We start from the raw sequence: 22,789 nt of genomic DNA on the forward strand, positions 1-22,789 counted from the left end.
GGCCATTTGGTGGGACAGGCTTCCTAGAGAAGTAAGGTCCTAGAGAAGTAAGGAATTTTGCAGGGCCTGTAAAACAGCCCTGTTCGCCTAAGCTTTTCCATCTGCCCAGTCAGGAAGACTGTAAATATTCCATCTATTGCCTCGGCCTCTCCTGGGTATGGTGGGGAGGGAGCGGTTTTTGTTGCCATGTTTTAATGAAATTATTATATTTGTTTTAATGAACTGATTTTATTTACTGATGTTATATTGTTGGTGCTGTAGTGTACGCTGCCCTGAGCCCTTTGGGGAAAGATAGGTTACAAATGTAAATAGATAGACAGATAGACAGATAGATAGACAGATAGATAGATAGACAGACAGATAGATAGATAGACAGATAGATAGATAGATAGATAGATAGATAGATAGATAGATAGATAGATAGATAGATAGATAGATAGATAGATAGATAGATAGATAGATAGATAGATAGATAGATAGATAGATAGATAGATAGATAGATAGATCTTTAATTTGGAGGCAGGCCTGTTCTTCCTACTATTAGTATGCAGAATAGGGTGAGAAGAATCTCCTCAGAAAAGTCAAGCAGAACTTTCTTCTCCCATGATGCTGTCCTGGGGATACCTGAACCTTGGGGCAGTAGTTCACTTCAAGTTCTGTGCCTCTATCACAAAAGACCATCCAGCAGTAGCTGGCTCCTCCATAGGCTCTGGGTGTAGCTCTACTCCTATTTCTGCTGAGAACAGACTATGTGATGGGAACACTGAGCCACCTCTGAAATGTGAGGTTTTCTGCTTGAAGATATCCTGGCTGCTCAGGGATGCATCTAAAATGACAGCAGCTTGCCCAGCGCAGCATTCTCAAAGAGGATGAGAGTTATGCACAATTCTTCTGAGGAGCAACTTTGCAACCTGCTCCCCATGCATGCAAGAGGGAGATATTTGTTATTTGCTGAGTACTGTATACTGGCTGAGTACCGTGTGAAACATGATAAGGAGAAAGATATGGAGCCATCAGTCCATAGGTATCCAAGATAGACTGGGCTGCTAGTGGTCCTCTTGGGCTCCTATCACAATAAACTAGTTTTGAAGAAGAAGTTGTTAGCCATTTTCAGCCTTAAGTAACATCCATTTTATAAAAGAGCCATTTCATTAAAAGAGCTCATTTGTACAGGGATTGACAATCAGCAGTAGATGTTTCAGTCTGTGAGTGGAAAGACAGGCATCAAGGTTCTTGAAACATGAAGGAAGTGTCACCAGGGACCCTCGTGAAATAGGAGTGTTCTCAAAACATATTAACAATATAATGCCTGAAGCCGGAAATAGTGATGAAATCTTCCTTGAAATATGACTAATTATTGTCACTGCTGGGAAGAACACAGCAACGGTTGGGCTCTTTTCTCATGCATACAATGTATATGGAAGTTTAGGCTACAAGATCCACTACTTGATGCTTTTAAGAGGCTTTGAGTCAAGTAAACCACTTGGCTCTTCCTTTGTTTGGCCAGAATTCTGAAAGACTTCCCTAGCTATACTGGCACTGATATATTTGTAAATTACCTGAATACAAATGCTGCATCCTGTATGTTTGTTCATGTGGATGGCTCCCCTCCCCACAACTCTGATATCAGAGCTCACTAAAGTAACAGCCAGTGTGGTGTAGTGGTTACAGATCAGATGGAAAACCCAGGTTTGAATTTCTGCTCTACCATGGAAGCTCTCTGGGTGACCTTATGACAATCACTTTCTCTCATCCTGACCTATCTAACTGGACTGCTGTTGCACGGATACAATGGAGAAGGGAAAGAACAATGCTGAAAGCTACTTTGGGTCCCCACTGATGATTCAGAACAAAGGACTTGTAATATCTGAAATAAATTGGGCTATCTTGGATTGTGTATATAAGCCTTTGACAAATACTACCTTAGTTCTCTTTTCATGGCCTAATCCAGTGGTGGCGAACCTTTGGCACTCCAGATGTTATGGACTACAATTCCCTTCAGCCCCTGCCAGCAATTGGCCATGCTGGAAATTGGCCATGCTGGCAGGGGCTGATGGGAATTGTAGTCCATAACATCTGGAGTGCCAAAGGTTCACCACCACGGGCCTAATCCCATGATTTCATCTGTGTTGTGGTCAGGTTTAAGAGCACAGCCACTGACACCTAATCATAATGGATGTAACAGTAGCATCAGTCAGATTCAATCTCTGCCTGATAATGTATCAGTGCATCATTCCCTGTCTCTGCAGTACAGAAAGCACCCCATCATACAAGAACTGCTGTGTTAGCTCTCTGCAACAGAGGCCATGCAAACATGGGCTAACTTCAGCTAGAAACTATGCAACTGCAATTAAGTCAAATTCACTAACATTAGAAACTAATTCCTAAACCAACACAGTGCTGTCTGTTACCATGGCCTTCATCCCCTGCCTTATGAAATATTGGATTTCATATTATTTCTTACACTGTGTGCTACAAAATGCCAGTTTCTATGTGTAGGTAGCAGATTGTCCATCTAAAAGCAGGTCAAAGGCAGAAGATCTGTTTAGCAAGATTAAATCAATGAATGAGTTACTCCAGTGAATGAAATCTGGAAGCCTCATTGACCATGGGCATATCTTGATTACCATACCCCACTAAGCTGTTGTGATACAATGGATCCCAGAGAACTCCCAAGTACTACATGTTATATCTGATGTGCTTTTGAGAAACCATTTCCTCAACAACTGCCTCTTCCCTGCATTTCCTCAACCTATTGATACAATCTCCCTAAACCAATCAATCCCTTCCTAATCACAAGCCTCAGCCAAATTTGAATAACCTGAGTGGAGCCTCCAAAGAGTTACTCTGCATAAAGCCATTCTGTGCTTCCTGATTTAATCTAAGAGCAATTGACTCCATTGTCCCGGGTACTTAGAACAATAGATGAGCTTTTGATTAGCTCAAACCAGCAAGCCCAGCATGGGAAATTCCAGAGAATTTAAAAAAATGAAACTTAAACTTACCTATCCCCACCCCTACCCATGCAGAAAGTACTGTGCACCCCAACTCCAGTGCTCATTGCTAATCTGAACCTCCCTTGGTCTTGTTGGTGTGAGACACGAACTCGTCCTTTACCTGGATTCAGATGGTGGTCATTTGAATTCTTGCCTTCTTCTAGACTTTCTTCAGCTGATTTAGGTAATGTATAAGTCCCCTGCCTCCCCAAAACTCCTACTCTATCATCCCACCAATCTTTTCCTCCCTATCTATATACTTAGGAACTGTGTGTATGTGCCTTTACTTCTTACTGTATGATTGTTTGCAAACAAAATTTATAGAAAAATATTTAAAACTGCAATTTGGTCTTTTGTGAATTCTCTGCAGATACGTTTCAAGCTGTTTCTGGTATACATAGTCTAAAAAGATCCCCTCCCAGCCTGCCTCTCACAGTGCTAAGCCGAGTTATTTTCCCCATTGCTCCTTGAAGATATTTGTGTGCTGTTACACTCTTAGCAGCTGGTGGAGATTCCTTAGAAATCAGTTCACAACCTGTGAAAGCTGGGTAACATGTCACATCATCAACATGTTACCGCCTACAGCTAAAAGTTTAATCCTATTAGAGTATTCAACAAATGGTTATGGAAGGGAAATACCTATAAAGCAGCATGAGGGTAACATTGCCCTGAATAATCTTTCATATACTCACATAAGCTTTCCCCTTTTTAAAAATTAAACTGAATTATATACTGGAATATGAAGTATTTGACTAATCATCTAAATATTTTTCACACAGCTAATTAATGAAATCTGGTGTGGCATGATCACCTCCTTAAAACACAGCTACACACCCAACTTTTCTATTATGTGAGCATTCTGTGCCATCACAACTCTGATTAGAGAATACAGACTTATCATGCCGCATTCTACACTGTCTCTGATAGACCAATATATAGTAGCTACACCCAATCAAGCAATGAGCTCCTAGTGGCAGAATGTAACCAGAAGGTATGTCTTATTGATACAACCAGCCTTTCCAGCTTCTTTCAAGTAATCCAAATGCCCCCTATTGAATCCATTGCCCCAAAATATGGGTTGCAATCACAAGCCAGCACAACCCCATTGAACAGGGGCTTCCCTTTCTCCTCCTAGAATACTTGAGAAGCAGCCTGCCTCTGAGAAAGAGCCTGGCTTCAGCAAGGCCCTGTGTGGTCTCCAAGCAGGACTCCTGGGCCACTGGCTATTTTGGCAAGAGATGAAGAGGGCCATACTATGGTCAGCTGTACAGTAAAGTCCCTTGCACTAGCCATGGTGTAATAGGGAGTGGGCTACACTAGTGGACAATTTGTGAGGGCTGAATGACAGCAGGCTTGAAAAGCCAGATTTAACTTGCATGCCTTCTTTTAACACACAATGTGCTCCAGCACCAATCTGTTGACTTACTATAGGAATACCCACGTATCAAACAACATTTCATAATTACAGGGCAGCAATCTACTTCACTTTGCCTCTATCATCTCCTTCCAATTCCTTTTTTCATAAGAGGCAGTCAGTCACAACTTCTAGGAGCTAGGCGTTCACCATTAAAACAATCACAAGTTCTTAATACATTACAGATCTTTCTTCTATTTTCACAAAGGGATAGGCAGCACTGCTAAGGTGTTGGCTTCCAAATAAACTGAAATGCCAGCTATTATTTTTATTCACTTCACTAGTAACAACTGTGATTTTTCCCCATTTCACTGTAGTTGTTCCCTTTTATCGTCTTTAATGCTCTTGTCACCATTGGCTGCCTGTGCATTTTTTTCTAGTAATGTGTTCTGCAATTTGACATTCAACAACACATTCATGATGCTGGAGTTAAGTCTGGGTCAACAGTTCCATTACAAAATCCCATTTTGAGAGGTTTTCAAACTATAGAGGAAATTACTCACTTTGACATGAAAAGTCCTTGACAAGGAGAAAGATCCCCCTTGTTTCACAAAGTTTTTAAAGGAATTCTTATTAGCCCTCTGAGTTACACCATCTGCATGTAGTTTAGCAGATAGATTCAATAGCCTTATATGTTTTCTTCATTGGTGAATATTTTCAGTCACTGAGCAATATTTCCTTAGCGTTTTTTAACTGTTTATATACGAAGGTTTATTTTTTATAAATACACAAGAATTTTAAATGTCAGTTCTAAAACAGAATTTGTCACTCACCTTTATAGAGGGCAAATTCTACCTGACATATAGGTACATAAAATAAACATGTTTTTACATGTCCAAGTTAGTAAATAGCTCCAAGAATAAATCCACTATCTGAAATTTCTAACTCTATTCTGCTCTCCAAATACCTCATCTACTGATTAATGTTTTCTACCGTTTTCTTTTACAAAAGCTGGTGGATAATTATTGTTTTTACATCCGGCCTTCAGATATCAATTAATTGTATTTATGCAATTAAAAACAATGTGCAGTAAGTCCAACAGGTTTCACACTTTATGAAAATCCTTCTTATAAAACAGCTGAGCAAGTGCTACTTCATGTTCTAAGTTACAGTGAGAAGAGGGCAATGAGAAACAAAGGGCAGAGAAATCACTGAAGGAAAACATATGGCATGAAGTTTCTCTTTGTCAGACAGATCAGAATCACTCACTCACAACTTAGCGTAAAATTATTTTTGTACCATTACAAGTCTGAACTGAATTCAGCAACTGAGGTACTGAAGTAATCGACATCAAACACTAACACAACCCAGCTGGCTGACTGGAGAATGGATAAATAAATGGAAAACAACATATCTACTCACTTGTGAAACCTGAGGATTAACAGACTCAATGAGCCATAGTTACCTGGTATGGCTATTGGATGACAGACTCTCCCATGGCTGTACACTGCAGCCAGTGACTGCATAGGCTCCTCCACAGCTACCATCCAATTTCATCAGCAGGGCTTTGGCTGCATTCTCAGCTGTCTTCCTGCAGTCATGAGCTCTTTTAAGCATCTGGGTGATGTTTTCATCACATGTTTTGTCCCCTGTTTACAAGCAAATGATCAGAGCCACATCGTACTGGAGAGGATAACAATTAATAAGACTGAAAAAGGTTTCAGTTAACATCTGTGCACCTGCTAGGACATTAGCCCCTCATTAATGATGTGCTAAAAAAGCTAGGCTATGAGAGACTAATCGACAATTATCTTAAGGGCTGTGTGGCAAGCTCCCCATGAACAACGGGGCTTCTGAATTCACTCTTGCAGAAAACCGCCTCTTACACTGCCTGACAACCTCCTCCAAAAGCTTGCGAAGCAATTTTGGAGTAGTCGCCAGTGTAGCACAAAGAGATGAGATCAGAAGGGGAAAAAAAGGAAGAAGGCATGATGATCATATGGAACTATTTGCAAGTGCCTGAGTGCCATCATAACCAGAGATCAGATTTCCAAAAGTTTATGTTTTGGTTGCTGAAAATTCTCTGATTATTTCTGTTCTGCTGGTAAGAATGAACTATCCCACTTAGTCTTATTTATTTATTTGAATTTTACAAAATTATACCCTACCCTTCTGTCCTCATAATTCCCATAAATGTGGCTACTTAAAATCACATCCTAAAAAACCATTAAAACCCAACAAAAAACCCATTTCTGTTACTGTTTTATTGTATTTTATCTCACTGCACATTGCCTATTCAGTTGTTACTACTTGGTACATCTACAAACAACACGAAGTTCACGAAGAGGTAATCTTTTAGACCTCTATAAGTCTATAAGACAAGCAGTCTATAAGGCAAGCAAAAATGTTGTCTCAGTTTTCATTCTGAAGTGTATGAAAAAATAAATATTTAAAAGAATTTATGGGTACGTCAATGACATGCTATTTTGTGAACATAACATGAAAACAAGTACTCATTATACTTTTCCTTACCAGAAAATAAACACACAATTCCATCTGCAAATTCATTCCTTTACAAGTCTAGTATAAAACAAGATCAATTCTTATGGGTATTTACTAAGACTTTCACTGTATGAATATCTTCAGTTTTATCTTTTCTGAATTTCCAATGAGTCTCTGATAAGACTCTTGTTGTCTATTATTTAAGCTGGTGACTTTGATATAGTTTTTCTTTTATCATTTAAATAAAATTTTGTTCATATTAAAGAAAAACCCTTCTTCTACTAACCGTTATGCCCACTGTTTTGGGAATAGTACTGAAAACAAATATGTTTCAAAGAAAAGTACAGGAGGAAATAGGCAAACAAAATTCCACAGCAACTCTGGATCATTAACTCTCTAGCTTTCTGCAACAAGGGGCAGAAGTCATCCATCTTGTGACACTAGAGTCAGCTGGTCATTTGGTCCTTAAAAGCTTTCCCATATATTTCAGTGGCTCCTGAGAAGCTAGAGCTATAAATTAGATTTTATAAGCCGTTTCCATGTCACTTCAGCCAGGAAAACTATTATTTTCTATCCTGAAGGCTCTCTCTGTCTCCAACAGTCCAACATTATGAACATCCCATTGTCATTTCAATGAGCTGACAAGGGCCAAAACAAAACTGATGCACTTTCATATAGGAATTTTATTGCTGAAGTAATGTTAAATTTTTAAAATTTAAGGCCGCAAATAAATGGTTACATTTTATTTGATGCACTTTCATTTGTGGATATACATATTTTGTGTTGACATGTTTCATAGGACTGGCATACAAATTGGCTCATCCTATTAAACACTGTTCTCAAAACATTAGACCAGGGCATTAAAATTTGAACAAAACATGACAAAGATTCATACCATAATATGATGGCAACATTTTCTCCCCTCAGTCCAGTACATAAAAGTACATTCTGATACCCCAGCGCAAGACTTGGAACCAAAGACCTAAATTTCACACCCTACAAACTTATTTTGTTTGTTTCTTCCTTTTTATACTTTTATTTACATAATTGAGGCTTTTGCAACAGTTTAAACCACCAGTCCTCAATGAGGGCAATCCTTGGACTCGGGATACCACTTGGCATTCACTTGGCCTATTATGAAGGGACCACATGGTAGGATTAATGAAAACCACGAAGCAACAGGTTTATTTCAGTGGTATGCGTAACTTGATTTTTTTTTCTCTGTTTTCCTTTACTCTAGTCCTTTCAGTATTATGGTAACAAAGTTACTGGACAGGTGGGACTTGAGAAAATAAACTGTTCCAGATCAGATTTCTTGTTGACTGATTCAGACTTAAAACATGGAACAGAAAACTTTTAATTTTTAATAGTTTTTGACAGGAAGAGCACCCAAACTCAGATAGAGCAGAGCTTTCCCCTTTTTAACTGTTTTTGACAAGAACAAAATACTCGAGCCCTTCGGAGATGAGGCGGCCTATAAATCCAATAAACAAACAAACAAACAAATGAATAAATAAATAAATACCTTCAAAACATTTTCAAAATAAGTCCCTGTTAGATTCCCTGTCTAACCAGCTGACCTCCCAGCTCTTCTCCCACCAAAATTCAGCAACATCCAACACTGTCAGTTGGCCAGTAGTTAAACTGCCAAATTCCTGTCCCCCCTCCCTTTTAACATTCCAATCCACCATTTGAAAGCAATTGGCTGAAGCTACTGAAGGGTGGAACCTGAAACCATTTGTCACATAATCATTTGAAATTTCCCAGTCACTCACACATACTTTTCAGCAATTTTCCAATGTGATAAACAATTTTTTAATTGGTATAGGATGTTGCCAAGTCAATTAGGCTTTAAACAAAAACAAAAATTAAACAGATATACAAGTGCAGAAATGTCTAAAAATGAGAGATGTGTAAGAGACATGGCAAAGTACATTTGAACATTTACCTTTAAAATCAGTTTCCCCCCTCACACCCAAATACCAGTCCTTCAATCATGCAAGTGACTTCAATTAGATGTTGAATTATCCACCCCACCCTCTTTAGGCAAATGTATGATGCAAATTACAGAACATTTATTCAAGAATTGAATGTAAAAATTATGGGGCCTGATTCACTCAGTCTTTTATATGCTCATGTGGTTGCCACCAAGAATTTAAATCACTATTCTTTGTATTTATTACTGTATCATGTAGATTTGTTGCAAGAAGTAAATTTCACATAGTATTCCTATGACTATTCTAGTCTGTTTGCAATGCTTTGTTTGAATTTCTGTCCAAAATTTTTTACCTGGCTGCTGGGGTTGAACAAAAAGATAGTGGGACGTTGCATAAGCTATCTTGAGATTGTACATGTGGCGTCCTACTCTCTGAATATGATACAACCGCTACGGTACAGTGGATTAGATTAAGGGAGACCTTGGTCAGATCCCCACTTTGCCGTAGAAACTTGCTGGGGGATCCTGGGGAAGTTATTCTCTCTCAGCCTAACCTACTTGGAACTATTGTGAGGATAAAATGTATCACATATGCTGCTCTGAGGGAAGGATACAAAGAAGAAATTAGGAACAGATCTGCTAGATCAGACCCATGTCCAGCATCCTGTTTCATACAGCAGCCAAACCAGTTGTCCTGGAAAGCCAACAAAATACACACACAGATAGAAAAACAAGCATAGTATAGTACAAGGTCACAGAGAAAGAGATTCACTGAGCTCTTACCAACAGACCCAACACCTGCAGCTCGGAATTGCCCAAGAATGAGAGACTGTTCACTTTCTGCCAATGCTAGTAGCAGCTCATAGGCTTCAATGCACTGTTCACTGTAAAAGAAACCGAGTTAGTATATGTAAAACAGAGAGAGAGAAATCAACATACGCCAAGCACAATGGTGACCAGTAACTGAGGCTATCTTTTCTCCCTGTTAGCAGACAAATGTCTCTTAAGTATGGTGATTTTTAATTAATAATTGAATTGTAAGGTGGCAATGGGGGCTGAATTAACTATTCTGCTAAAGTTAGCAAGAACAGCATTACTTTAAAACCACACACAACTCCTTTAACTCTTAGATTAGAGAGTTTCCAAGAAAAATTCCAGGATAATGTGGAATAACTTTCCTGCAGTTCATAGTAGGAATTAGTCCAGCATCACTGCCATTCAGACTGTCTAGGCCAGGGGTTGGCAACCTTTACCACTCAAAGAGCCATTTGGACCCGTTTTCCACAGCCCCAAAGTTCTACCGAGCCGGAGAGTTCCGCTTCGACCCATGCACTCACCTTTCCTTCCAGCGCTGGGAGGCAGAGGCGCCGGGCAGGGAAACCCCCTCTGCCCGACAGAGCAGGCAGCCACCTGCTCTGTGGGGCAGAGGGGGGATTGCAGCTGCGATCTGCCTGGTGCCACCACCTCGCATGCTGCAGGAGGCAGTGGTGCCAGGCAGGGAAACCCCATCTGCAGCCGCCTGCTCTGTGGGGCAGAGGGGGGATGGCGGCTGCAGCCTGCCCGATGCTGCCGCCTCTCATGCTGCAGGAGGCAGTGGCACCGGGCAGGGAAACCCTCTCTGCCCAATGGTGCAGGCAGCTGCCTGCTCCATGGGACAGAGGGGCGATGGCAGCTGTGGGGATGGCAGAGGGGGGATGGCAGCTGCTCTGGAGAGACATGCCCACACTACCCTCCGAACTCCAGGGGTTGGAGGCAGTGTGGGCGTGTCCCTCCAGCTCTCCAGAGCAGCGCTGGAAGGAGAGGTGAGTGGAGGGGATGTGAAAAGCAGCACCCTCACGCATGGAGCTGCCTCCAGTTCGGCCCCTCCACTCACTTTTCCTTCCAGCACTGCTCTGGAGGGCTGGAGGGACACGCTCACGCTACCCTCTGACCTCCAGGCAACGTGGAGCTGCAGTATAAGGCTGAAAGAGCCCCATGCGGCTTTAGAGCTGCAAGTTGCAGACCCCTGGTCTAGGCAGTAAATAACTTTCGTTCTTACACCATAGAACTGGATACACAGAATAGAGACAGGAAAATGTTCTGCCCTCTAAGGTGCTGGGGGCCTTTCCTCGTTCTCTTTGGCTTATCACAGGACTACTCTATGAGTTCCAACAGATTGCCTTCTTTCCCATTCTTCTACCAGAGTTTAGTGCAGGCCGCTGAACTCTGCTCATCTGAGCAATCCTCTTCAAGATATGCTAAATATTGTTCTATTCCTCAAACCCTACCTGTTCCAGATTTTTACCCTCAACACTTTCTAAATCTCAGAATTGTGGAATTCTTTGCTACTTTAATCTGTGTGCTTGTACTTTATTATTTTTACCCTTTTAACAAAAAATATTAAACTTTTACTCTCATTTCCTGAGGATTTCTTGCGGAAACCCATAGCCATAAACTTTGGCAACAAAGATCTCAAGCTTATTCGGTCTCTCACTATGCTAGGTCTGCCTTTGCTAATTCCCTCACTCTAAAAAGGGGCAGACCCCATAATTTAGGGTAACAATACCTTGTAGCAAAAACAAACCAACCTAAACAGGAAAGCCTGTGGAAGCAGCTGTTATGCAGGCACAAAGCTGACAAGTAGGGAATGTGATTTAAATTTTGAACAAAAGGTGCTTGGCTTATTTGTAATCATACCTGAAATTCAATCATTCTTATTTTAAGGCACTCGATATCCCTGGCTATCAGAGACTAAGGACCAGAAGATATTTACTTGGAGGGACTCATTAGCTGAGTTTGGTTCAATCTCCTGGCCTAACAGTTATCAAAAATGGGGAGAGGAAGATCTTTCCCATAGGCATTTTTTTGATCTATAACCACTACTAGCAATCTTTTGCTTCCTTTATAAAGCATATGGCTTGGGTCAGCTCCTTGAACAATGTGGATTGTACTACTCTACCATTTGTAAAACCAACACTTTGGCAATCTACTAAAAGGGGGATAGGGAACAACCTGAGGGAAATTAATGAGCAGATGTGAGTTGAAGACACACAGCAATTAAGGAACTTGTGTATCAACCAACTCTTCCAGTAATGATATCAGTACAAACTCATCTTCCTCCTCTTTCTCCAGTGTACTTGTCACAACCCACAGGCAAAAGGTGTGAAATTAAAAGCTGCCTTCATACTCTGTCTCCTCATAAAGCTACTTGTTGGATACAGACTATTAAAGGCAACGTGGAAAAGACATTCTGTACAATTCAAAACTTGTGATCACTCATATCACAGGTTGGTACAATAAAGTGCACCTCCCCTCCTATCTTGTCTTTCATATTCACCCATTCAGACATCAACATACCTGTACTGCAATGCAAGTCTTAGAGCAGTGGCATTGGATTCATATTTTCCGACCAACATGCTCATCCTCTCAGCATTGTTCTTACACTCTTCCAGAGTTATTGTCAATAAATCATTCTGAGATTTTAAGTGTTCAATGCGGCTGTGAAGAAGAAAGAACCTTTTAACATTTCTACCGAAGTTGCTGCAATTTTACCTGCCTTGGCCACTTCTCAAGTGAATCCTGATTAGAAGGTCAAGGAGAATCTGGCTGGAAGCATTTTGTTGTTCATTATTCACATAGAAGAGACAGATAATACCAACTCTTTGTGCAAAGTCATATGGGAAATCAGCTAAACAAGCTAATTGAATGCAATTAGTACATTGATATGAAGCTGCATATAAGGCTACTTCCATAAAAATATTCTTCCCCTTTACTATCATACCTCACGTCCTTGCTCACAGATTCTCTTTTAAATTAGTTCAGTACTTCCTCAGTGCTGGTAGCACTTCATGTGAAAATACAGGTATGCATCCAACCCATCCTTAAACCCATCCTTAAACCCATCATAAATAGTCATTGCAGAACCATGCCAAAATAAAGTAGAATTGTTCAGAACGTAGGTGAAAAATTTAGTAGTAGTTCAGGTCTGTGTATGAGTTTGTGAGGTTTTGTACTCCCAGACCACAGTCTCCTCATGCTACACCAGACATTGCTTTTGAAAAGTTCAAAAATGGAAGGAGTTTCAAGAGGACCATTTCAAGGGATAGGAAGAAGCCTACTGTCAAAAAAAAAAAAGAAGGGGAGAAGACTCAAAAGTACAACTGCAACTAGGGAATATAGCCATGCTTCCAGCTTCCAGATGATGCATACTTGCGTTTTCACATGAAGAACTACTGGAACTAAAGGACTATCAAACCAAGGGATCTGTGAGCAGGGATCTGAGGAGGGATAATGGATGGGAGGGGATCAATTTCATGGAAGCTGGCTTTATTAGCAACCACATATCAACATATTAATTGCTTTTATTCAGTTTGCATTCATCACAGACTTTTAAAGTACCATTGCCTCAATAGACAAAACAGATAAAGGCTGGGTAGAATCATGGCAGTTGAGCGATGCTTTGGCACCAACTGAGGAAAAGTCAGACTTCATACAAGACAGGGAGCTCCTCCTGTGAGGAGCTGGGAGCATGGTTTGCTTGTGCTCTCTTTAGAAGGGTCAGGTCACTGATGTGGAGGGTCATGACAGAGGAAGCTAGGGGTCAGCAAAAACAGGCAGCTGTGGGAGGTGACAAACCTACTCCTCTTTTCAACTGAAACCACAGGGAGAACAAAATCTGCACTCAAGGCCAAGGGAATCTCCTTGAATATGTCATGAGACAAAAAAGAGTGGTAGTGAGTTGCAGCAAGGAAAGGAAACTGGCCATACTAGTCCCTCCCCAGATATTCACACACTTTGGTGAGTAGAGCAAACTCTCATAGAGAATTACTGTACTCATAAATAGTCATTGCAGAACCATGCCAAAATGCAAAAAAAATGCTCAGAAAATTTTAAAATATGTTATATCTATTGGTTCTGATAAAAAGAAAAGAAAGAAAGACAGAGGAAATGATAAATCAGGAATTATTTACAAATCTAGGAACAACATATTGTTTTAACTACCAGATCAAAATTAGTACAAAGACATCAGCAATATCCTTGCTAAAATTACCACACTGAACTATACAAATTTACTTTGAAAGCTGTATTTCAGGTTTCACAAGAGACAAACAGCAGCTGTTGCCAGGTCCTCTAGAATAATATGCAAATCTTGACAAATCTTATATGGCTTAATGCTGATGACTAAATTATCTTGTTGAAAGAAAGCATTAATTCAGGTTAAGCTCTCCTTTTCATCATGATCTTTCCTGCATTTATATGCAGTTGGCATAAACATAATTCACACAAATCAAAATGACAGGGATAACAAATCAAGTTAATCAACCGAAAGCAAGAGCAGATTGTCATGATATGTTCTTCAGATGTGGAATGATTCTCTGCAAGTCAATGTCGTGCCTGTGTTTTCAAAATGTTTGCTAGGAATAAGTAATGCACCCAACTGTTGCTGAAAAGATTTGTGTGCTGAAAGCCTGGTTCCAAACTGTTCCTACATTTGTATGTCTTAGCAAGCAAATCTTACAGGGTGCATCCATCCTACAATCACTCAGTTAAGTCCTCTCACCCCTGAAAACAAACAAAGCAACAATTCCATCTAAGAGAATTCATTCGCATGTAAAATTTGTAACCTTACCTGTTTAATCGTTCAGTTTCTACTTCAAATTCTCGGATTTTGCTTTCAGAGATAGCAGACCCATGTGAGTAGAGTGTCTGGAAAATTTCTTGGATATTGGAACAGTCCTGAAGGGAGTGGGCTAGATGTTCAGCCACGCTGCTTGATACCTGTAATGTGGTAGTTAGAAGTCCTCATTCCATATTGTTCTATTCCATCACACCATGCAGGTTTGTGGGTATGCAGCAGCAGGGAATCACACAGAGACTTAGGAAGAGAAGTGGAATGGGACTTTCAGTCCCTGCTGTGCAGTCCTTCAGAAGTTACAGGCCACTATGTATCTGCTAATTTGAAGGAGTTTTATTGGTAACAAAATGAGCCTGCCCACAATCTTAAGACAAATTCCAGTGAACTGCTTCAGAATGTCTCCTGATGATCATGCGGCCCACTGCTGTCTAGACCAGTGGGAGTAATGGTTACTGAAAAGTAAATTAAATTCTGGAACTTTGTTGCATAACTACATCATGTAGAGCCAGTGAATTCCTACTTTAAATGAACACCTTTAAAGATTTTGCTTCAGCATCACACTGTCATGGCCAATATACATTCTATTCCTAACAGTGTTCTGACATGACCATAGGAATGTGAACATTCTTTGTCACTACTTGTCATAAGCCTGACAAATAAATCCAGTAACAAGGATGATATATGACAAAAGACTTCTACTTCTTTTACGTTTATAAAATGATCAAGTTCCAAATACCAATTCAGGCATATGGGATACAATCCTTTTTTCCCCACCATGCTTGAAAGGATTTGCAGCTTTTGATGAGCAATGTTTTTCAATCCAACTGAGCTTTGAAACAAAACCCCTGAAGACCAGATATAGATTTTTTTGCTTCTTATGTTATTAAAAAATTGATACAATTACAGAGTTATTAAAGATTTACACTGAATTATTGGGCTAGACATCAAAATTTATATTCTTATAACCTAGAGCACATAATGCTGGCAAGGGATGATGGGAACTGTAGTCCATAACATCTGGAGGGCCGCGAGTTTGACACCTATGACCTAGAGTGTAAACTCTCTAACTTTTAATTCTCATGAATAACCCTTCACCTACCATAATACTAGAACTCGGGCAGTTGCATCCAGATTTTTTTGGGGGGGGAGGGGGGGTTTTGAAAGTTCACAAGGTGCGGCACAGGGCCATGCCAATGTTTGCCCCCTCCCCAGGTGCAGGGAGCAAATGCACCAGCCACTGGCTGCTCCTCAGCTCTGTTTCAAGTGAACCCAGAAGTCTGAGCCCCTGTGGAGCTGCACTGGCATCTGGAACGAACACCAATGTGGGGAGGGGGTCAGAGCATTCCTAGGGCAGAGCTGACATTAGTCAGCTTCCACCATGGATTTGTGGCCGTAAGTACACAGGGCCCCATGGAGGGCTTTCCAGTAGTGAGGAGGGGTTTTGCTTTTTTCTCTTTCTCTGCCCTGCTGGAAAGCCTGTTGAAGGGGGCATGGTGCTGCATCTGCCCACTCTGGTAATCTGGATCGTGCTCTTAGTCATTTAGCAAAGTTTATGACAAAAAGAAGCATACTTCTTCAGTCAGAGTGAGTGGCTGTTCTGGCTACCAGTCTACTTGGCTTTAAGAGGAGATCAGATAGATTCTTGTAGGATAGGTTCATCAATGGCTATCAGTCATGACAACTAAATGGAACTTTTATGTTCATCTATCAGAATACTGGTGTTAGGCTAATGACGGGGAAGACGTGGCCCTGTTTTCCTTACTTATAGGTTTTCTGGAGGCATCAGCTTAGCCAGTGTGAAATAGCATTCTAGACAAGATAGAAAACTGATCTGATCTGGCAATGATGGCATGATTACATATATTTTAATATACTGTATTCCTTGAATGATGCAATCTTCACCTTTAAAAGATTGTGATATAATTCTGCCACAGATATCCAACTGACCATTTTAATTTGATGTCAGTTTTTAACTGAATTTTATTATGGCTCTTCTGAACTTCATGTTTCAATCTTAACTGCTTTTGAACCCTAACAAGGCCAAAGACGACATATATGTGTACTAAATAAATGTATTTTAATTAGAGAGATCCAGAATTGAACCTAAAGCCCTCAGTGGAAATTGCATATTATTTGTCATTGACTTCTGGCCCCCTCCTCAATAACAATGATCAACACTCACTCCTATGCTACTGATTTCGGATCCCAGCACAGGGCGGTCTGATGTGGAAGACTCTGACCTTGTCTTTGAGAGCTTCACTCGCTCAGCGATCTAGAAATGGGAAAAACATACACACGCAAGGATTAGCATATTCAGATACCATGTACAGATTCTGACAGCTATACAAAATGCTCTCACTTCACACATTTGCAATGTTGAAAGATGCTATGTTAAATTGATTAATATAAGCTGGCATCTGTGTTGAGGCTAACAGAGGCTTAAAATCCTTGGAATTTTATCTCTTCCTGCAGCTCGAGTTTGTGGACTCACTTAGGATCCTTGAAAATTCCCCTGACACTCCAGCTGATACTTCCCAGTTAATTGCATGCTTGTGCAGCAGCCGCACACAGCAAAAGCTGCTTCTTCCAGATAACGAGAGGGTCTGTAGTAAACGAGGGCTCACCTTGGCAATGGGAATGTCATTACTGCTGCTGCTGGTGCTCAGTTCTCCAGTGCTAGGGTTAATGGGACGGTTGGCTGGAGTGAGACGACTTGGGCTTGATGGCCCAGTTGCCTGGATGCTCTGTAAACGGGTCTGTAGTTCTCGAACCTGCAGTAAGACACAAAAATCATCTGCCTTCCTATACAACTGTCTGATTAAAAATACCAATGGCAGCAGGCAAGTTCTACTTTAGAATGCAGCTGATGTTTCTGCATTTTTTAAATTCTTAAAAGTTTTGTTACAAAAACATTCCTAATGATCCTTTGGCTGCTACAAAACAACTCCTAGTTCTAGATTGTTTTACATGAAGTGGACATATTTTTTGAAAGCATCCTATCCATATGTATACCTTACTTTGAAGGTAACATTTAGGGATACTTTAGAAGAAAGAAAAATGTGTGTATGGGGGACGGAATTGTAAAAAATAGAATAATGGATTGATTACCGATTTGTGCAGTGTTTAGGCATCAAATAAGGCATTTGTTGGATACATAAAGCGGGAAGAGAATGGTGGAGAATAGGTGGAAATAACTATAATAAATTCTAAACTATTACATTTTAATGTGTACTAAAATTTGATTGGGAACACTGGACTTGACAAAGCCCAGGCGTCAGGTCACCATGGCGCCTACAAATTTCACTGCGGTTCCTAGTATTTTTGGCAAGGACTCATTGCAATGTCTTTCAATGAGAAGTACAAAGCTTATTTATAATTTCACATTAGAATATGCTGTATGTCATAAATATACATGTGCATGTTTATGCATTAACCTATTCAGTAATGTTACCTATACTGGCTGAAATATTCAATTAAATAATAAATTCAATTGAGCTTTAAAGCAATAATGGTAGAAATCAGGCAAAGGTTAGGGGATAGCTTTATGTTGTTGTAATGAGGGCATCAAGGGCTATCCCTACATTTATTTATATACTTTTGTCACAACTTTAATAAAAAGGTGAGAAATTATGAAGAGAATATGATTTGGTTTTATGGTAGCAATAATGTTTTTAAATTTTAATTAATGTATAAAACTCTGAAGACTGGAAAATAAGTCTAGTTCATACAGTCAAAGAAAATACGTCAAGGCATGACAGGACAGATTTTATGTTAAGGTATTTTTTCCAAATACACACAGAGATGGAAGCCCCAAGAAGACTCCTTTGCTGAAATAGTATGTATGCAGATATATACACCAACATAGCTGGTCTGGCAGATATAGAGCCGGGTAAACAACAGAAATCAAGAAACGGGATAATGGGAGATTCTCATATAATAAACTATTTAATTAAAAACTGGAAGTGATTCCATGCCTTTCCCAATTGATGGCAAACTAACTAAATCGATATTTAGATCTGTTCAGTCATGTTCTTGAGGGAAAAAACCTTGTTCCAGTAAGAGTCTCAGGTGTAAAACTCATCTCCATGTCCTTCCTTTAGATGCAATGAAAATTAAAATTCTGACCATATTGATTTGATGTGCTACATTCTTCAGCACCTTGAAGAACTTTATCTTTCCCAGGGCAGATCATGTTGCTGGGACAACCGAGCAATCCAGGGTTGCCTGGACCAGAATGATAACCAATGGGAGATGGGAAGCGGGGGGGGGGGGGGGGGGAAGAGTGACACTGGTCAGAGCAAACTCCTGACATCATGCCTCTCTAGGATTCACCAAAATCTCTATAATAAAACTTATAGAGTTTCTGAAGAGGCATAATGTCAGCCGGACTATCTTTTCCCCCCTCCCTCTAATGCTCATATCTCCACCTCTTCTTTCTGTAGTAACAAAGAAAGGAGAAGGAAGATGCAGAAATCTTCAGGATTACACCATTATGTAATTCCAAAGGTACATTAAACATAACACTGCAGAGCACAAAAATACCCAGAATCACCAAAAGCTAGAAAATGTGCCCAATGATCAGCCAAATACTTCAAATACTAAGCTGCATGGCCTGTGTTATAATAAAAGGACCAAAATTACTGAAATACAGCCGATCTGACCTCAAAATGGTATTTGGACTAGAAAGGAGGTGTGTGGGTGGTGGAGCTTGCAATAGTCAAATAGTATTTCTCAGTATAAGACTGTAAGGTACACCTCAGACAAACAGCTGAAAAAGTCTTCTCCTACACAGCAACTTGTGCCACAAGGGAAATCATAGCTTCATTTTTTCACTCAATTAGTATAGAAAGGAGGGGAAAAGCTGCATTCTGAATGGAAAATTTCCCAGTGTCAAACCATTTATTGCAACACATAAATATCTCTACTGATCACTGAGCCGAGCAAAAGAAACAAAAGCAGCATGATGTCAACTTCCCAAACTGTAAGAACACATAAATAAATGAGCTGGGTATACACGTAGCCTAGCAGTTCATCATGCGTTAAAACACTTACATTGCCAATCCTGACAAAGTAGTACTCTTAAATCTCTCTTAAAATTTCATGCTTTGCATTCCAGATTCCATCTCATGTAAAACATGTGGCCATAGAACAGATATTTTTCAGCACCTCATCTCTCAAATTCTCATACTGCAGATATGATATAGCTCGGTGTTCTTGGGAGTTTTGGGGAAAACTATCCAGACACTACTACAGTTGTGTGAAAAACATGAACTCTCGTGCATGCTGCTTTTGCTCACAACTTTATACAAAAATGAAATACAAAGATATCTGCTACAGTATATGATCCTTGATATAATATTCCTGCAGCGAACCCTATTTCATTAATTGAAACAATTAAACACCATCTCCAGAAATATGCTGGAGGTAGCTCAAAACAAGATAAAATAATAAAAAACCAAAAATTAGTAAAATGAAACAACTATTTAAAAAAGCAAAGCCACTACATCTCTAAGTATAAAAATGAAAAACTCCAGAAGCATAGAAGCACATGTAAATCTAGAATGTAAAACCACACAAAAATCTAGAGCACGCAGATAATTTAGACTACCAACTGTTTTATAATTCCTCAAGCTAGAAGCAGATTGTAAAAACAGCAAATCCTAAATTAAGGGCCAGAAATTTTTTGACCTAGCAGCGCCTAAAACAGGGGGGGGGGGGTTTCCACATCTGAGGTTCCACCACTGAAAAAAACCTGGTTTGAGTTGTATCCTCCTACCGTGAGTGAGTGAGTGAGTGAGTGAGTGAGTGAGTGAGTGAGTGAGTGAGTGAGTGAGTGAGTGAGTGAGTGAGTGAGTGAGACAGACAGCAGGGTTTGTGAGCAGGATCTCAATTCTGTCAAAAACTGTTGTATTAACTTGGGCTACACTCATGCCAAATTTTGATAAATGAATGATCGTGGAATCTTCTTAAAAACACAAATGAAAGGTATTTTATTCTCTGCTGTACTGCTGTTAAGATACATGAAGAATATTTGCAATATTCTCCTATTTCAGGGATTTTTAGACTACAGCAACAATCCTGCCTCAAACATAAATGTTTCATGAATCATTCCACATCTTTAATGAAAGGCACTGTATACTTAGGCACAATGAACCATAGAATCCTCAACACTTGCATGATACACTTATGAAAATCTGGATGGCTTTTAACAAAAAGAAAGAATGTTAAAATTTTAGTTCTGAATAATAAGGCAGTAACAGTTTATCAAGTAATGGTTACTAGCCACAATTATAGGCCATAAAGCAACCTTCCAAATGTAAAGAAAAATGAATAACATTAAAACCACATTTAGAAAAAAAACCTGTGTTCAAGACAGTTTAAAAACTGTATGCAAGCAAATCACAGAATAACAGGCATTACTTGCTTCATTTTCCAGAAGCAAGGCTACCTACTGGATAGAAAAGAATGGACTAGGGGGAAAGAGGAAAGAGTATGGTAGAGAGGGAGAGAAACACACCCACAAAACATGCTACAAATCATGGGGAAGAGGGTCGGAGAATTATGAATCCCTGATTCTGTTGTTGGTCTTAAATACACAGTATTTTAAAACTGTTATTTTCAAAAGCATTTCATTCTTCATTCTAGAAGACAAAATACCTTATTTCTCCCCCAATTTCTAATTTAAAAATAGGGAAACAATCTGTTCTGCAAGTTTTTGTAAGCTTCTGGAAATAGACCTGTAGTGGACTCATCTCATTTTAGGCCAGTAGCAGTGGTCAGCAGCTACGGATTTGTATTTGGGTATCCTGAACAAAGCTGAAAAAAATTGTTATTGCTATTTTTCTGCTTTTGGGGAGGGGTCGAAAAAAGAGGCATCATTTCCTTTATCACAACTGCAACCTGTTATACATTTGCTGTGTGGAATGGACCAAGGTAGGAAACAACTTTACATAGCTCATGGTTCCTTATTCTTACAAAAATACGTAACTACCTCATTTACTAACAATCTGTGAAAAATAAAAATCCATACACATGTCTTTCTTAGTTGTTGCACTGCAAAGCAGGACATTCTATTAACGGAATGCATTAAATACATAATTTAATTAAACCTCTAACAAGCCTCTGAAACCCCATTGAGAGCACTTTGTTTGATTACAGACATTGGGCTAAAGTAACAGTTCTATTGATCTGTTCAGCTTCAACTTTTTTTATCTACCCAATTTAATCTGTATAGAACCAAGGCTAAATTTTAACAGGTCTCCTTTCTCACCCTCTGGGGAAATAATCTGTAGTGACTCTTGGTTCAGGGCTGCAGATATAAAATATTTAGTAGGTCAAAGAAAACATTTATTTGTGTGGCAGCTATTGACTATATTACAAATGCAAATAAGCTCCCTAGTGTTCACTATTACATAGTGCGGCTGACATGGACATCCGTAATAAACAGACTCCTCCAGAGAGAAATAAATTCTCTGTTCTGCAAATTAACATATGGTTTAGATCACAAGACTGAAATTTTCCAATAAGCCTGAAAGAAGGAAAAGGCACAAAATAATTTTCAGTTATGTGTTTAATAACCTGGAACCTAGCCTTCATATGTTTTGTTACAGCTCAAACGCTCAGTCAACAATCTAAAGAAATGACAAGGTCATTAAAAGGTAGCCACTTGCAATAACAAGGAAGTGTTCTGTGTGAAAACCACAACATAGCTTCCAAAAGTCTGCCCCCCCAAAACATAGTCTGCTATCTGCCATTCCCAGCAATATATGTATTTTCTCTCTTTCTCTCATCCTTACCCTCTTTCAGTCTCTCCCTGAGTTCACTCTTCCATCTGAACCTGCGTAAAATACATTCCAAGAAAGAACTATAACCTGGTGATACTCCTTTTTGGTTTTTGTACTGTTATAACTTTTCTGAGGCCCTTCCACACAGGCCAAAAACAGCGCTGTGCAAATGGTGTAAATGACACAGGTGCCGTACCGATCCGTTCGCACTGTCAGCCCTTCTGTCAACAGCAAACACATTGGCAGGGTCACGAGACTTCGCATGGTGGTGCAGCGTTTTGTTGTTGTTGTTGACCATTCATTTCTGTGTAGCTATGCAGGAATGCACACATGTACCCCCCACAGCCACATTGACATCCCATGAGACCCCGATACAACACCATGTGCCTGCGTGGCTACGCAGACATGAACAGGATTTTTTTTTAAAAAAACACAAGACTTCAGGCCTGAGAGGGGAGTTGCAGTCCTTAGTGTAAGGCAGAAGGTATGGCTATTAGTCAGGCAAAACTGTAGTGAGGAGGGGGTGGGAGAGCTGAAGGTTCCTGATGAGATATTCGAAGATGTCAAGTTTTATGTAGTGGGAGACAGAGATCCACAGTAACC

At 39.9% G+C, this 22,789-nt stretch overlaps 1 protein-coding gene across 2 annotated transcripts in view; it reads right to left on the reverse strand.

The window, feature by feature from the left end:
- The window catches only part of MCC (MCC regulator of WNT signaling pathway), a 240,601-nt gene that overhangs the window by 30,434 nt on the left and 187,378 nt on the right, over window positions 1–22,789 (reverse strand). For both annotated transcript variants that reach the window (XM_048503353.1, XM_048503355.1), the window contains 6 exons: window positions 17,027–17,173; window positions 16,585–16,674; window positions 14,397–14,545; window positions 12,125–12,265; window positions 9,572–9,672; window positions 5,816–5,999 (listed from right to left, as the gene is read on the reverse strand). In XM_048503353.1, coding sequence (XP_048359310.1) covers window positions 5,816–5,999; window positions 9,572–9,672; window positions 12,125–12,265; window positions 14,397–14,545; window positions 16,585–16,674; window positions 17,027–17,173 — 812 coding nt within the window. The remainder of the gene's footprint in view (window positions 1–5,815; window positions 6,000–9,571; window positions 9,673–12,124; window positions 12,266–14,396; window positions 14,546–16,584; window positions 16,675–17,026; window positions 17,174–22,789) is intronic.

The sequence above is a fragment of the Sphaerodactylus townsendi genome, linkage group LG07 (assembly GCF_021028975.2).
Source record: "Sphaerodactylus townsendi isolate TG3544 linkage group LG07, MPM_Stown_v2.3, whole genome shotgun sequence".
NCBI lineage: Eukaryota > Metazoa > Chordata > Lepidosauria > Squamata > Sphaerodactylidae > Sphaerodactylus > Sphaerodactylus townsendi.